Source organism: Ailuropoda melanoleuca, chromosome 2 (assembly GCF_002007445.2).
Source record: "Ailuropoda melanoleuca isolate Jingjing chromosome 2, ASM200744v2, whole genome shotgun sequence".
NCBI classification, from domain to species: domain Eukaryota; kingdom Metazoa; phylum Chordata; class Mammalia; order Carnivora; family Ursidae; genus Ailuropoda; species Ailuropoda melanoleuca.
This window is the reverse complement of record NC_048219.1, coordinates 186,681,744-186,700,034: the sequence shown is the minus strand read 5'-3', so window position 1 is coordinate 186,700,034 and position 18,291 is coordinate 186,681,744. Positions and strand designations below refer to the sequence as shown.

Sequence of the window (18,291 nt, the reverse complement as noted above, 5' to 3'; positions counted from 1 at the left end):
TCTGCCTTCACAAGGGCTGAGATAGGAGGAAGGGGTTGAGGTGAGGGGGTGGGAAAGGTCTTCACTGACATCAGCATGAGCTGATGTTTCTCACTCTCTTGTTATAGGGATGGAAAGCAGGTGAACGTCTTTCTTCTTGGGGTGCTTTCAAGTGTACCTGGAAGGCCCCCCTTGACTGGCTATCTCTCACCTGTAGATCCCCTTGCCCTCTGCCCTCTGGACATCCTGTCAAGCACCTTGAGCCTCCTTGCCACTCCGGGTGGTCACATGACTGAAGCCACCCCCGTTTGCTCTCTGTGGCCTATTCTGGTCCATGGGAAACACACTTTACACACCTTTAACACACCATCAGTGGCCAGTTACTTGCCAGGAAACTTTCTGCTCTATGGTCATAGGCCATTTGGCTAACGTTTTGCACTTTTATTTCACTGTGTCATCTCAATGACTAGAAGCCAATAGCGAGATTTCCAGGTAGTCCCATTAGTTTCCCTGCCTTGATTATCAACACTGAGAAGTTTTCAATCAAGAATGGAGACTCATGTCTCTCTCTCTCTCTCTCTCTCTCTCTCTCTCACACACACACACACACACACACACACAGTCTATCCCCCAGTCTCTCTAATACCTAGTGGCTAGCCTCTCAGCCTGCAACCACATTCCTAGACTAAGATAAGAGTTCACTTAAGGACAACAAAATTCATTTTAATCACTTCTTTTCCAAGTTCTGCTTCTGTAGTCTAGCTTTCTGCCTTGCAATGTGTAAGTAATTACCTCATAGCATTTTTAATTATCCTTCTACATGTTACACCTGTTTATTTACCTTCAAACCCTGTCAAGACACATTCTGGCATTTAAAATGGTTAACTCACCCCACATCCCCCTTTTCTGGTTGTTTCTCAAAGCCATATCACCAGTATCAGGAGAAATACAAACAAAACGATTTCTCTGGTGATCACAAATTCTAGCAGGCAGAAGTCACAGTTTTCCACAGAGAAATAAAAGTGGACTGCTGGGGATATGACTTACATTGCTCTCTGAAGGCTCTCCAAATGAGAATTCTGTTATGTGTTTACTACAAGAATTAGGAAAGAGAGCGTTAAACTCTAGAGTGTGAAAATACTGTGCAGAACCTAGCAACGGGATCTGCCCGGTTCCCGGAGGAAATCACCATGCACCCAATTATAACCGAGAAGTGGAGCAGATGTGGAGAGCTGTCTGCTGGTGCCCAAGCCCACTGTACAGAATGACAGCCTGGAGGGTCGTAGACGCTAATGCCCACAGCTGCTGAGGGCTGCTGGGGAGCCAAGCAGGAAGTTAGTCAACATCCTACAGCAAAGCCCAAATTACGGTGGAGGCCTGAACTCTACCACATTGGTTTTTTGTTCTTGTTGCATCGTAAAAATGAGAGAGAACTCACAGTTCCTAGCAATACATAACTCCTCGACAGCAAGACCATGGCAGTTAAAAATGATGCTTTGAAACATGGGATGTTGAAGCAAGAGATGGGAGAGGATCTTCACTTTTTACTTTGACTTTCTGTGTCTCAGTGAGCATACGCTACTCATATAATCATCATTTCCATTTGAGGGAAAATCAGCGAAAATGAAACAGACCGTGGTATCTATGTCAGTTAATTATTTTAGGCTACCCTCAAACTCAGTGACCTAAAACAACACTCATTTAGTTCTGTTCATGAGTCCATGAACGGGTCAAGGGATTCTTCTGGTCTTGGTTGGGCTCACTTGTCATCTGTGGTCAGCTGTGGTTCAAGGAGGTGCTTCCGCTATGTCATATTATGCTTTCGCACATGCTTGGGGGTTGGCAGGCTGAAGGCTGAAGACTCTTGGCTTTCCTCCACGTATCTCCTCCTCCCACAGGCTAACTATGGTTTGTTTATGTGGTGGTGGTAGGATTGGAAAAGAACAAATAGAAGCATTCTTGAGGCTGAGGCTCAGAACTGACACACAGTCCCTTCCATCTCATTGAACTGGTTAGTACAAGACCCAAGGCCAACCCAGATTCAAGGAGTAAGAAACAGACCTTACTTCTTGATGAGGAGATCTGAAAGAACATAGCAAAGGGCGTGGATACAAAGAAAGGAGGGTATTGGGACCATAACTGTGTCCCAAAGGTGCCAGACCATGTGAAAAAATGGAAGAAAGAGAAGAGGATATAGTTTGGGAATTATGTAACCACATCAAAATTTTTAATACTAATGGGGTTCTAAAAGTAAATCTTTTTCAGCCACACTTCAGTGAGTGAGCTCTAGGGAACACTCTACCTACTTCCCAGCACCTACTTGTCATGCCAGTATCAAATTTAATATCACTTTCTCCAGGGGATCCCTCCTACATTGTTGGAGGGAATGCAAGTTGGTACAGCCACTCTGGAAAACAGTGTGGAGGTCCCTTAAAAAGTTAAAAATTGAGCTACGCTATCATCCAGTCATTGCACTACTGGGTGTTTACCCCAAAGATACAGACGTAGTGAAGAGAAGGGCCATATGCACCCCAATGTTCATAGCAGCATTGTCCACAATAGCTAAATCGTGGAAGGAGCCGAGATGCCCTTCAACAGATGACTGGATTAAGAAGTTGTGGTCCATATATACAATGGAATATTACTCAGCTATCAGAAAGAACGATTTCTCAACATTTGCTGCAACATGGCACTGGAGAAGATAATGCTAAGTGAAATAAGTCAAGCAGAGAAAGACAATTATCATATGATTTCTCTCATCTATGGAACATAAGAACTAGGATGATCGGTAAGGAAAGAAAGGGATAAAGAAAGGGGGTTAATCAGAAGGGGGAATGAAACATGAGAGACTATGGACTATGAGAAAAAAACTGAGGGCCTCAGAGGGGAGGGGGGTGGGGGAATGGGATAGAGCGGTGATGGGTAGTAAGGAGGGCACGTATTGCATGGTGCACTGGGTGCTATATGCAACTAATAAATCATCGAACTTTACATCGGAAACCGGGGATGTACTGTATGGTGACTAACATAATATAATAAAAAATCATTAAAAAAATAACATCACTTTCTCCAGGAAGCCTGTCTGAATCACCAGAGAATAAATCATGTCACTGTGTCTAGTATTTCCCCCTCATAACATTTATAAGAATCTTTTATTTTATTTTCTGTCTTCCCTGTTAGACTACACACTGGGAATGTGGCTCTAGTCTACCCTATTTGCCTTGCACACTCTGCACCCCTGCACCTAGCTCCTGCAATGACACAGAGAAGATGCTGGATAAATATTTGTTAGAAAATAAAGACAAAGGGAATGAATGAATGAATGAATGAATGAATGAATAGATGAATGAATGTCAAGTCAGCTATTTATAGAAGGATATGTGTACATTTGGAGATATCAATATTTTCTTTGCTTCCCACATCCTTGCCAATCCCAATGAATGGGATTTAAAATGTGAGAGAGATTAAGATTTTTTTGATAATTCTGTATAATGCAGCAACCAAGTCTTAAAGCCTGCACCTGATCCTTTCTCCAAATTTTATGAATAGAGACTCAGGAGAACCCCCAAACAGGCATGGCACTGGCCTAAAATCTTTGTTGGAAAGTACACAAATAAATGAAGCATGGGCTGATGCAGTAATAGTGGTCCTGCAGCCAGTTACATTATATGTATCTAGAGAAAACCCTGTATCATATATGCAGTAAGCTGCACTTTCCAAAGGAAACATTCAGTCTTGGTCCTAGAAAAAAAAATCTGAAACCTTTCCAGTAAAATTGAATGGTAACAGAATAAACTGTGGGCCTACTAGCTATTATAAACTAGCTTTATACCAGGCATTTCTATGCATTTTTAAATTTAATCCTCATAATGACCTACACAGTGAGATTTCCTGTATCTTTTCTATAAAGATAGAAAAACTGGAGCACAGCAGTGTTATGCAATTTCCTCAAATCATTCCCACCAAAATATTAATTTATTAACATTGTTGCAAAGCATGGTTTACTTGCACTAAAAATATTAGAGAGTGGAGTGGGGGGACACCTGGCTGGCTCAGTACATACAGCATGTGACTCTTGATATCAGGGTTGTGAGTTTAAGCCCCACATTGGTGTGGGCCTACTTAATTAAAAAAAAAAATAGTGAGACAGAGAGAGAGAGAGAGAGAGAGAGAAGAAAACTGCATAGATTTAGTGTTTTGCCAGGAATTATTATCATAAATACTGTTCCACAATTTCCAGTCCTGCCGCCCAATTTAGTGCTGCTCAATGTCTCTGTTTGTGTGCTTGGGACTCTTCCTGGATACAAAGTGCTGAATCCTGAATGTTTTTGAGTTATAGCTGCTAGGAGGTTTATCAGCAAAGTGAGTCATTGATTCCAACATTATCAAGTAGAGTACAGTAAATATGTTTCAGAATTTTCAAGAGGAAAACATCTTTCTTAAAAATCAACTGGTAAAAAGACTACACTCTTGGATTCAATCATCAGCCCCTTTGCTGAATCCCAGTTTTCTGTTTCTTATATTAAATGCCCACTATTCATTTACATCTCCTTGGCAGGCATCCAATCTTAGGCCTTAGGCTAACACCTTAACATCTTTGTGATCTTCCCAATCTTCAAAGAGGTGACTGGAATATGAAGTAGAACTGTGAGTGTCTTAGAAGCCCTAGTCTGGGGGATTGGTGTGCTAAGTGGTCAGGCTGGAACCTGAGCTCTCACCATCCCCAGCAAACGAACCCATGATCCCCACTTTGGCTACATATCTCATGCTTTCTTCTCTGTCCAAATTCATCTCAGTTCAAGGCCCAGCTCAAATATCACTACTTACAGGAAACTTGCCTGCATTACCCAGTACCAGTGATTCTCTCTGCTCTCTCACAAAGACATTTTGAAAGGTGTCTAGAATCATAGTGATAACTAGTATTTACTTAATATCTGTTGTGCTCCAGACACCATGCTAAGTGTGTTAGTACATTATCTCATTTAATATTCACCTGTAATTCTCAATAGCATCTATGGGTTAGATACTATTATTGTCTATCTTTTATGATGGAACTTGGTGACATGATGGGACATACCCAGTGTTATCACTAATTAAAAAAAAAAAAAACAGATTTCAAATTTAAATCTAGATCTACTGGATGCCCAAATCACAGTGTTCAATCACTATCTGATCTTATATTTCATGCATGCTTTTATTTGTCATACAAAATTCACTCTCCAAACATGGTGTGTGAGAAATGGCACATTTCTTTGTTTTCTTTAAATGAAATCAAATCAATATATGTTTTTGCTTCCCTGAACTTGTGTGCACAAGACCCTTCTTGGACGTGAAGGTCTGACTCATGAATGGTGGTGGAAAATGTTTCCCTGCAATGGGTCATGAAAATGCCCAGAATTGTTCTGCAGAGCAGAATATTCAAGATGGCTCTTTTAGTCTTCAAACCACACTGGTCGTCATGAGGGAATCTCTTTTCCAAGCATTAAGAGCCCTTTGAAGTACAGCGCTCCATATTTGGGAATTTAGAATCATAAAGCATAAAGCCCAACCTCACTGGAAACCCCATGCAAACTCCAGTCCACCTGTCCTCCATCCCAGTCAGAAGCCAGGCCACTTTAACAGGATGCTACCAAGGGATAGGCTGCAAGTCCTTACTATTCACAGAATGCCATACCTCTTTCTTTCCTAAAGTAAAAAAAAATTTCCCCCTCTTCTTGATCATCAAAAGCTATTTACCACTTTACCACTCTCGGGGTGTCTGGGTGGCTCAGTCGTTAAGTGACTGCCTTCAGCTCAGGTCTTAACCCCAGGGTCCTGGGATCAAGCCCCGTGGGCTCCCTGCTCAGAAGCAAGTCTGCTTTTCTCCTCTGCCTCTCGTTCTGCCCCTCCCCACTTCCCCCACTCCTGTGCTTGCTCCCTCTCTCACAAATAAATAGAACCTTTAAAATAAAAAGCTATTTACCACTCTTTAATCCCTATTCATCCCAACAGCACATTTTTCTCAAGGAGCTGCAGCTTCTGAAAAATAAAAACCGGGAGGGCAGGATGCCTATTGGCACCTGCTGCTTCTACTATAACCCAACCTCTCTGTTTCGGGGTCAATTCTATGCCTCCACCCAATGGAATGTCACAGCTTGACTTTAAGTCTTACTCAGTTAGAGTAATAAACTATTCGATTCATTGTTCTTTCCTGAAAATTGAGCTGTATTTAAAAATTGGGAGATTTTGCATAAGAGCAATTAAATCTTGAAATCTGGGGTAAACAATTCTCGTGGTGAGCATCAGCTGGCACTGAACAGCTTCTGGTCCTTCGAGAGGCCCCTGTGCTTTCCAGGTCACCTGCATTTCCATCATTCAGTCGGATGTTCATTGGTATGCAATGGATTTTCTCTGCCATGGAGAAATATTTTTCCATGTCTAAGCTTCTAACAAATGTGGAAATATATAACTTAAACCAAAAGGGCCTCAAGTTTCCAGAATAATGGGAAAAATGCTTTCCTTTGTGGAAGTCAAGAACCTTCCCATGTACGGAATGTGCAAGCAAAGCACTTTTGTTTTGAAGGAGGCACCTCCCCTAATTCACTTGCTAATATGACAGCCCGTCCTCCTGGCACCTCAGTTCACATCCCATGCTGGACCTCCTCAAAATGGCAGACACACACATGGTTGAACACACAGAAGCTGAGGTCTTTTCAAGAATTTTCCACAAAGAATTTAGCCAAGGCCTTCCAAATTTACTTCCAAAATGCTTCTTCAGTCTAGCCTGGCAAGGCCAAGCCACGGAAGGTTTTCTCTGTCTTTGCTCAACCTGTTCACCCCCTGTGGAAAGCTCTCTATACATCTCTACTCAATTAATACTAATTATTATTATTTGGGGGGCACCTGGGTGGCTCAGTTGGTTAAGCGTCTGCCTTCGGCTCAGGTCATGATCCCAGGGTCCTGGGATCAAGTCCTGCATAGGGCTCCCTGCTCAGTGGGGAGCCTGTGTCTCCCTCCACCCCTCCCCCAGGCTCCTGCTAACATTCCCTTGTGTTCTCTCTCTTGCAAAAATAAAGAAATAAAATCTTCTAAAAAATTATTTTTAAAAAGATCTAACATAATCTTGGTGTAAGACTCCAGTTCTCCATTAAGTCCTCTGTCTTTTTTCAAGCCTGCACTAATTTTCTCTTTTCTGAATATTAATGTACAGTAAACAGTAAATAACAATGAAAATACATTTAACTCTACTAATTAATTTATGTTCATTGTTTTGTGTTATAAAGAAGCAGAGTAAGATCTTTGAGTGGCAGAGACCGTGTTTTATATACCCTGTGTGTGAGCGTTTATCTCCCAGAGACTATTACAGAGTTAGATACAAGCTGCTTAGAAACTATTTGTTGATTGATTCAAGTGACTGAAATCTGAATTTTTGTGAATACTCTATTTAGTTTTATAACTTCCACTTTTCCCCATTATTTTCATAAGCGTTTGGGTCCCAGACCTCCACCGCCTTCAGGAATCACCCTCTGGGGAATCTCTGGTGTACTAAACAACAGTGGCTTTAATAGAGTACCACAGCAACCAGTGGCAATGTTAATTAGAATTGAGATCTCCTGACACATTTTTTCGCTTTACTTCAGCAATTCCTCCATTCCTCAAAAGAGCTGTTAAGAGCAGCCATTCCAAGAGGCTAAACTACTTTTGGTAAAGCAATAGTCTGTGACTGGTAGCTGTTCGTGTGTGTGTGTGTGTGTGTGTAATTGGGAGAGAGAGAGAGAAACCAGAGGCAAAAAGTTGGCAGACCGGGGTATGGATAGATACAGGGGTGGAACAGGTGAAACCTTCTTTCCTCTCTAGTGTTAGGTGTGGACCCGAGTACCTCATTTAGTTAGGGAGAAGGATTATTGGTTGCAGTTCTAGTGTTTCTGGTAGGGGCTTAGCAGTTCAGCGACCCAGTGGCAAGGAGACAATAATGGACAGGAAGTGTGAAGAAAAGGAAAAGAGTAAATACTGACTTTCATTCCAAAGCAGCAAGTCCAAAATGCACCCTTCACTGGTTACTTGCTTATTCTGGACAAAGGCCATATCACTGATGAGTATCCTTTAACTAGGGCATCATTTGGTTAAAACACAAAAGGTGAGTAAACTAAAAATATTCTCGTTGTATACATTTTTGCTAGTGAAGCTATGGCATTGTCTAGTATAGAACTGGCACATTTTAGTTTCTTCCTTTATAGAAACATGAAAGCTACTAACATAACAAACAATTTTCCTTTTGTCCTTTCCCTCAAAAGAGGTATAAGGGTAGATTTAATAGATAAAATTGCAGTGACATATTTGGGAGGGATTGACTTCTAAAAGTTCAATTAATTATAATGCTCTTTTGAGGTTCTTTTTTTTTTCTTTTAAGAGAGAGAGAGCATGAACTGGGGGGGAGAAGGGGCAGCAGGAGAAGGAGAGGGAGAATCTTAAGCTGGCTCCATGCCCAGCACGGAGCCCGATGTGGGGCTCCATCCCACAACCCCAAGGTCATGATCTGAGCCAAAATCAAGAGTTGGACGCTACATGGACTGAGCCACCCAGGCGCCCCTTGAGTGTTCATGCTGATGGTTTCACATAAGAAACCCTAACTGACATTATTATATATGGGATTCCACATTTGTCCCCGCATTTCACATTTCTTTCGATAGAGATACAAAAAAGTCTTTATCAAAATGTACCAAAAATCTCTTCTTCTTCCACCTTTATCTACATCTTTCATCCCCTAAGATGGAGAGTGTGAGGGACTGAAGATATTTGTCATTTCTTCTGGTCAGTAGACAATTTACTGCCCTACAAACACAGCTGAAAGACCCAGGAAAGCAGATTTTAGATGTCATAAAGCAGAAGAGAGGCTTTGGGAGTCTGCAGTGGAAGAAAGTGGAAGTCTGTCATAAATTCTGCTTACACTCTACGTTACTTGGAAGAGTCAGCTCAGTGTCAAAAATATATTGCAGTTTGCCCGTTTTTATGCACTTTTCCAAATGTTCAGTAAAAGTTTAATTGTGAACCATCTAATTGTTTCATTTTCATTTATTTCACACGTTCTTCTTCTTTTGCCCACACTTTAAAATGTTTGGGTTCCCCAGGGTCTAATCTCAGCTTCCTGCTCTTCTATTCAGAATCATCTAGTCTTAGGGTTCTAACCACCCCGAAGTTCTCTAGCCTCAGTCTGTAATACTGCTAAATCTCTTTAGCTCCAGACCTGTAACTCCAAGTGTCTACTAGCTTCTTAACTAGATGTCCCAGAGCACTTCCAACCTAACATAGTCAAAAATTAAGTCCTGACTTTCCCACCTAACTCTCGGTGCACAGCTCATATTGGTGATTCCTTTTTTAGTAAATAGTCTTCCAGCCACCCCTTCTTGAAGCTTTGGAGCCATCATGAATCGTTCATGATGAAAACTGAATTGCATTATACTTATCTTAAAAATACTTAAGTGATGACAAAATATCTACCACATAATGTCCAAAACCTAACCATGAGGTGGCAGGTACTGTCCATTGCATATGCAACATCATCTTCCCCTTCTCCCTGAGAATATAGACTGTTGCTTTCATTTAGAAGCAAAAGCCCTTTGATTTAAGAGAAAGAAGGGTCCTCTCTAAACTCATGGAAATCCCATCCCCTTCACTGACTGATGGGTCCAGAGGACATATTTCCCAGTTTAGACCAACTAGATGAAAGGGACTCTTTGCTGGGGCATCATGCCCAGAAATGTCAGCTCGTGATCATGAAAAAATTAAAGAATTAAAAAAACAAAAACACAACAAAACAGAAAGTCCCTGTGTCCTCAATGGCATCACTGAATTGTTGCAAAATACCTAGAGCTGCCTGCCTCCAGATTGTTAGGGGAGTTAACGAAAGCTATTATTACTTAAGCCACTGTTAATTGGCATTTTGTTGCTAAAAGCATTTCTAGGTAATACACAGGCCCTTCAGGATTCTTGCTATCTGGTACCAACCTACTTTGCAATTTCTTCTGTCAATTTTCCCCCACCTTCCACTCCAAACACACTATGCTCTGTCCCATAGCATTTTAGGTGTTCATCCAGAAGGCCAACTTCTCCATCATCCTCCTGGGGAGCAGCTCTTGATGTATTAAGCTCTAGTTCAAATGTTACATCCTCAAGCGGTTATTATTTTACCCACCCAAATCCCTGATCGTTCGTGCCAAAATCATACACGCTCAGGAAAAATTAATTGATTTCTCTTTTGTTTCACATATTATTTGTATATAACGTTGTATTGTGATGCTCTGTTTGTCTTTCACTTGACTTTGAGCACCTGAATGCAAGGATGTATTATTGATCACTGTGTTCTCAGACACCAGAACAGTGGCCGTTACCTAATAGACACTCAGGTAATGCTTTTGGTTTTATATCCTAGTCACAATAAGAGTACATATTATTCATATTTTTTGGATAGAACTGGTACAAATTTAAATAATTAAAAACTACTACTAATAAGCCTAAAATTAATCCTAAATCCCAAATGAATTGTGATGTCAACCTTCTTCTGGAGAGGTATTTTTTTTCCCCTACAAAATAGAATTTGTTCCCTATGTTTTTCTTTTTGACAAAATGCACAAATCTTCTCATATACCTATAGTTATTTATACTTTACTAACAAATAAAAATTTTTACTTTCTGCTAAATTCACTTGTCTCTTCTCCAAGATTTTTATGGTTCCATCACGAAATAAGTTACATTTTAGGTCTGGGAAAGCGACTGCTCTGTCCCTGCCTGGGTCCTATATTAGAAATATCCCTTCCCAAGTACAGAGATCATTCATCCTGTTTCAGTTTTAACTTGTGCATGACTGTCAGAGAGTCCACAGGCTAAACGCAGGTAAATTGCTTTCCACGATGAGTATCAGAGCCGAAAAGAACATTAAAGGATTGGTCTTTTCTTCAGAACCCTAACATTTTTAAGGGATAGAAACCTGAAAACTACAGAAGGTCACTTGATTATTTGTTTTGTCTTTCAATTGACATCTCTCTGTGAGTCCATCACGTAGATTAATCACTTCAAAGCAAACATGTGCTGCTTTTAAAAATTTGATGTTTCATAATATTTATCTATGAACAATGCGAAACTGCATTGCAGATTTTAATTTCAACTTGTGAAATCTAAAGGTGTATCTGATTAAAATGTTCCAACTCTTCTGACTTAGATCTGGAAACTTAGTAGCATGCCCACGGTCCAGCTACAGCAGTCAGATCATCACTGTACATGCTTCATGATATCTACTCTCTCTCCTGCCTTCAGACAGTTTTTGCTACTATATATCCTCACTTTCATTTTCTGTTCATTTTTTCTCAGTTGCCTGAAATCTTTTCTGAAGCACAGGAGGCATAAACTCTAAATCACTTAAACTTTATAAATTAAAACTGCTTTCGATGAGGCCTCTAGATGCTTTGGATGAAATTTAGTACAAGATGTTTCGAGCTGTCAGAGCTGCTTCATTGTACAGCTCCAAGAAGCACTATTCACTTCTCCACCGCCCATGCAGATAATGCTCCCTGGAGTGGTGCAATACAGTGTCTCGTCCCTTTGTGTGAAGGGCTATTTATGCTGTCTCTATGAGTAGAGACAGTTCTATTTGTGGTTATGGTTCTCCAAGTGATAACTGCATCTGAAAGATCATTATTTTTCTTACCTGAGCTGTGGTTTCCTGCTAACAAGGTGGGGCTCACAGAGCATCTTCCCAGTCTACTGGTGACCACAGGAGGTCCTGGTGTTCCATCCCATTCCTGAGCTTTGATGGGCTCTCTGGAAGATGCCCCGTGATGCCCTCTCTCTTTGCTGTCCAACTTTGGTAATGGCTCCGTGCTGTGGCTTCGGACTTTCAGTTCCTCTGTCGATTCTGTGTATTAACCAGAATTACATTCTGTTAAACAAAAGTCGAATCCTTCCCAGATTCCTTTAAAACATTAAAGAACGATTTTCTCAAATGCTTTCAATATATTTTTGTCAACTTGGGAGTGTGTTGGAGATTACAACATTTAAATATAACAGGGACAGAGATCACATGGGGCCTTTTTTCTGAGGTGTGCAGGTTAATATCATTGGGAAATAGTTTTCTCATTGGAAGAGGAGAACCTCGATGAATCTTGAGTCTTTTAGTAACTCTTGTGCTCAACTTCAAGGAAACCTCTTAAAGAGCATGTCAGACTCACTCTGTCTTTACTGTCTCAATTTGCATTCATTCTGCCACCCACTCTGAATTCATGAATTCAGCCCACCACTCTGCTAAAACTGCTTTTGCTAAGTTCACCTAGTGTCTCCTAGTTAGCAAATTTAGAAAACATTTCTAAGACATTTGACACACTTTGATTACTCTCATTTATATCTTCCATTCTCTTGGCTTCAATAATGGCCCATCTTCCCAGGTTGTGTTCTGCATCCAACACCATCTCCTTGCCATTCATGTGTTCTTTTCCTCCGCGCACCCCTACGTGTCCCCAGGACGCTAGCTTAACCACCATTCTTCTCATTCTATATATACTCTTCCTGTGATTTTTCTTCCAGGATTGTTAGTGATTTCTAAATAGTTTACCACAAGCCTGGGTCATTATCTTGGGCTTTAGACTCATTTATCCAACTGCCTGCTGGGTGAGTCCCTCAGGATCCCCCATGGATAACACATTTCAGACATTGGACTGACACCACTTCTTACTAAACCAATAGTTCCTCCTGTCCTGTCCAGCCAACCACCCAAGCTAGATGCTCGTATTTCCCTTTCTTTAACTGTTACTCCCCAAACCTATCAGTCAGCGGATTCTTCAGATTTTATTCGTGAACATCTTGCGTTTCCTTCTGCTGCACTTGGTATCATATCTACCTACCTCAGTTACTTTGGTCCTAACTCTAATCATTGCCCGTGAATTATTGCAGCTTGTCTATTCTCTATCCTTGTCTCTCTATAGTATGAGCTCCCTATATTGCCAAAACGATCTGCTTAAAATGCAGATCTAACCAAGTGTATTTTTCAGTGAATGGGTGTAATAGCCATTCTGTTACACATATACAGAAGTGTTTAAAAACGCACATAGTAAGGATGGTTTATGAGTGATAACCACTTGTTACGTTCAAAACAGTGTTGTCTCAGGGAATGGATGTGATAGCCATTCTATTATGCACATAGAGAAGTGTTTAAAAACAAAAACAAACAAAAAATGCAAGCCTGTTTATAATGTAGCCTTGACTAAAATCCTTCCAGAAGCCTCCTGGTACCCACAGAATTATGTTTAATCTCCTTATTATGACCCACAAGATTCACCACTATGACATTCTTCCCTTTCTTTCAGACCCCATCACTTCCCACCTGAATACCGTATTCAAGGAACACTACTGAATTGGCTGGACCTTCTCCCTCCCTACTCCAGTTCCAACTCAAACAAAGCTGTTTTCGTGCTACCATCTTCCACCTCATCTGCTTTGAATACCTTTGTACCTTGTCTTTGCTCCAGGAAGCCTCCTCAGTCCTGGTTACTCAATTTAAGTATCCTCCGAAGTCTCCTCCACCCATATCCCCACCCTGTGCTGGTATTTGCTCATCTCTGCTTTGATGTCCTATATCATCTTTCCATGTATCTGCTCTTCCCAAATGGCCGAGAGTTCTTGGAAGCAGGGACAAAGTTTTGTTTTGTTTTGAGTTTTCCATTGGTGTCTTAAGCACCTTGCATACTGCTCAAGAGGTATTTAATTAATTCATTTATTTAGTAGTTTTCTCAACTCCTCAGGCATCTTTCTGGTGTGTGTAGGAAATACAATGTTCCTAATGGAATAAGAGAATGAAGCAAGTGTTATAAATGTATTAAAGTGACACAGAGCTAATAGTATTTTCAAAAATCTGATTATCCAACAATCACAAATTGTAAAATTCACCAGGTTGAAAGTTTCTTTCAAATGAGGAATCACTGGGAAAGACTGCAGTGAAAAAAATCACAGAAATGATTCAGAGAATCTGTATTTTGTTTTCTTTCTATTTAGGTTCAAATACTCATCAACTTGCAGTAGTGTGAGAATACAACTGTCCCACTTTGGTTCCCCATTACCTGAATCTGTGGGGCAGAGACAGAACAGGTTTGTAATGTAGTCAGAAGCCCTAGGTGAGGTCATCTGAGTGGCTCAGCTTTGCAGCCCTGGCATGGTCATGGGCCAGTAACCCACGTACATCACTGAGCACTTTGGTTCTCCTCTCGAAGCCTCATTTTTTCTTAACTACAAAATAGAGATAACACTAGACAGGTCTAACCTCTCCATTTTCATTGGAAGGATCTAATGATATTCCACCTTTTAAAGTGTTTTTAAAACTAAGTAGTGCCACACATATAAAAGATACTATTAATTTAAATAAACTGTAGCCATTTGTCCTTTATGAATTTATTTTAATCTTTCTACATCTGGACTATATAAACACTGAGAGACTGAAAACATAAATGGAAAATTGCTAGGCCACATATAAAAATAGAACTCCAACCCATTATCTATAGTAATGAACCCAGAAATCCAATCTACTTTCCTTAAGTCAGACTTATAGGAAGTCAGACTACTGTCTCTAACAACCAATCCAGGCAGCCAAACAATAACATGTATAATAGTTGGCCCAAAACAGCCAGGATTTAATTAATAACTGACAGTTTCCCAAATTTTTTCCCCTGCTTCCGACATGGGAACACCAGAGAGAATCAAATATGTATCCCTATCCAATCACATAGGATGCCCTCCTGGTTGGCCTTGCTCGCAGCCTCCCCATGCCAACAGCCTCCATTTGGGGCAAATCTGACGTCTAGCCCTGTTTCCCACTAAGTTTTTCCCACAAAACTTTCTCACTCTTCTCCACAATTCTAAGTGATGGTGGCTAACTGCCTTGCTATAGCAAGCTCTGAATAAATAACCTTTGCCTGTTCTCATTTGTTGGCTCTTCATTTCTATGCACACTGCTATAGTTCCTTCCAGCTCCAAGAAGCTATGCAGTTGTGTAAACACATGTCATGAATATTATTCTATGAGATAAAACTTAAACCAGGAGGGTAGTCTTATAATAAACTCAGAAAGATTTCTGGCCTTTAAATGGGCCTCATATAAGGCTGAGTCTCATTTACACTAAAAACAAATATATGAAGTAAGAATATTTAAAAAGTGATCCATTCCTGCATAATAATTACAGTAAGACAATTTAACTAACACTTGCTTTTCAATGCCCTGAGTCAAATGGAATAAAACCAGTATCAGAAAAGAACATCATAGACTATTTCCAAGCTGTTTATTCACAATTTCAAGGAAAATGTAACTCTGGCTTCTAAATGTCACAGCCTCAAAGCCTAATGACCCATCTGTTTCACTTTACCTTCTCTTCCAGATTTCGAACAAAACATTGAGATGCTTGCTTTTATTATCAACTTCTGTATTTTTTTCCACTACCAATCATCAGCATTTACTATCTCTCCTTCCTTCCCCCCCCCTTTCTCTCTCTCTCTCACACACACACACACACACACACACACACACACACACACACACAGTCTTCTACCACTGGAACTGAAACTAGCCAAACTAAAAATACGCTTACACATAACCTTGGATCCAATGTCTTTCCTGTGGGTTCGGGTAACATTTTTTTTTTAAGATTTTATTTTATTTATGTGACAGAGACAGCCAGCGACAGGCAGGGGGAGTGGGAGAGGAAGAAGCAGGCTCCCAGCGGAGGAGCCTGACATGGGACTTGATCCCGGGATCACGCCCTGAGCCAAAGGCAGACGCTTAATGACTGCGCCACCCAGGCGCCCCTTGGGTAACATTTTAAATACGAAAGGCTGAGGATCTGTGTCAAAGCACCTCCACCAACATCAGTTTCTTTGTTCTCATTCAAATTACTTGCCTATACATACTAAGGAAGTGTCACTTAGGTCTCAAACCTCAACTAAATAAAAGCCCAGTGCAAGGTTGGAAACAAAAAGGAATCTTTTTTTTCTTTCTTCCTTCTTCATTTTCAAGTCCCAGAGGTTAGCCTTCAGTGCATCTTGGCAGATACATTTAGAGAAACTTGAACAATAGCGGAAGAAATCATGCTACTCGGACGTGTATGGATGTACCTTCGTTTCTGCCTCCCAGACAGAAGGCAAAGCTGAAAACCCTGGAGGAAAATCGTGAACGTACTATTGAGAATGTTATTTGGGAATAAAACCAGTTTCCTACATAGATTCATGAGAACCTTCTTATAAAATGCATTTTCTAATTAAAATACTATGAAAATCTTCAAAATAGCTGTTGCAAATAAATGGAGAGCAGACAAACAGACGGAGGTATTTATCCCTATGCATATATCTCAATATTTGCTTAAAGCCTGAAAAACAAAACTGATGTTAGTACCATAAACTTTCCTGAAGGAGGTAAATCTTAGGCACTGTGGTAAATTTCTAGGTGGGATCTTAGTTCTTTCAGATCTAAGTTCTTACAGCCTGAGGGTGTAGCACAGGGCCAACTATGTGGAAGGTGGTCGGTCATCCTCTATCCTGGAATGAAGGATTGAGTGAGTGTTGACCATTGATCTAAAATCTGATGTTCACATTGAAATCTGATCTTGAACTGAAATCGTGCTGTGAGAAATGTGTGTAGATTCCATTCCATTCATCTTTCAGACTGTGTACTTTGCATATTATGGGGTCTTAAACTTCTTGCAATGTTCAAGGTAAAGGACAAGCAAGGATGAGACTAGGTGCAATCTTTTCATGACCAAAATATTCTCTCCAGGTTTCTAATCCTATCACACTTCATGCTTCTAATTCTGAAGTTCTTTCTCAGAATTTCCCCTCTTTATGCTATCCCTGGGTCTACACTTGTCTCTCTGGCTTCTACCTTATTCCTCTCCCTCTGCACACCTGCATGGGAGCCCTGGGCTACCTAGAAGGACTTGGCTTCCTAGGTCTGATGGCTTTTACCACCAGATCTGTCCCCCACCAGATACTGAGTTTTCCCAGTTTCTACGACTCACTCTTCCTCATCAACATTTACTCTCTCAACAGAAATGGTACAGAGGAGTGGTGTGACTCCGTGGCTCAGTCAGGTGGCTCAGTCGATTAGGCGTCAGGCTCTTGATGTCTGCTCAGGTCATGATTTCAGAGTCATGGGGTCAAGGCCACGTTGGGCTCTATGTTCAGTACAGAGTTTGCTTGTCTCTCTCCCTCTGCTCCTCTCCCACTCTCCCTCTCTCCCTCTAAATACATAAATAAATAAAATATTTTAAAAAAAGAGAAATGGTACAGAGGATTCTTTTAAGTCTCCAAAACTTAAAAATCCCTCTGAAGCTCTAGAGACAAAGAAAACACTATTGCACTGATGGACCTTTATATATGGCCATCTGGGGGACCACACACATTGAAATTGACCACATTATCCTCTTTCCAGACTTGCTTCTTTTCTGGCTAGGAAGATCATGTAATTGTTGATTGATATGTCTAGTTCCCCCGCCAGACTGTAACAGCTTCTTAAGACTAAAGACCGTATCTTTCATGTTGGTCCTCAGTATCTAACAGAGTCCTCAGTGAGAACAGACAAGATGAATGAATGCATGCATGTTTCACCCAGGTCAGTTAGTTAATTAGCCTTCATTCCTGGATCTAACCCCATCATAGGCCATGACTCACAGCCTCTCCCTCCCTCCTCTCCACTCTCACCCAGCACACGGGCCATGCCATGAACCAATAACCCTCAATGACAAATGTAAGTTAGCTAAAATTATTTTTGTGAATCCATACATGTTTCTAATGGACTTGATGACAGATCAGAAAACAAGTTATTTGCCTGGGAAAATTAGTATTATTTGGAAATACGACCAGTCACACCATTTTCCTGGAGGAACATAAGATCCTTTCTTTCTTTCTTTCTTTCTTTCTTTCTTTCTTTCTTTCTTTCTTTCTTTTTTCTTTCTTTCTTTCTTTCTTCTCTTTCTCTCTGTCTTTTTTTCTTTCTTTCTTTTTCTTTCTCTTGATATGTAAGAATTAACTTGCTATATAATTTCATTGTTTGTAAGAACATCTAGATGATTCAGATGATTTACACTAGAGGCTTTTATCTATGCAGTTCGTGACTGCAGTTATTCCTAAAATTACACCCTCTCACAAAGGGATTCCTTGGTTACAAAATATGGACTCGGTGCCTGGTGATAAGGGACCAAAGCTCATGTAGCTGATGAGCATTCGAGCTTCCTGTGGACAAAAAGAATGCTTCAGAATTGTCCCCTTACATTGGCCTAATCAGCAGGATCAATGTGCCTCCATTCTATTC

The 18,291-nt window shown here is 40.6% G+C and overlaps 1 protein-coding gene across 7 annotated transcripts in view; it reads right to left on the bottom strand.

The window, feature by feature from the left end:
- Window positions 1-18,291, bottom strand: part of NYAP2 (neuronal tyrosine-phosphorylated phosphoinositide-3-kinase adaptor 2) — a 254,115-nt gene that overhangs the window by 59,179 nt on the left and 176,645 nt on the right. For all 7 annotated transcript variants that reach the window (XM_019798985.2, XM_034655276.1, XM_019798990.2 and 4 more), the window contains one exon: window positions 11,660-11,866. In XM_019798985.2, coding sequence (XP_019654544.2) covers window positions 11,660-11,866 — 207 coding nt within the window. The remainder of the gene's footprint in view (window positions 1-11,659; window positions 11,867-18,291) is intronic.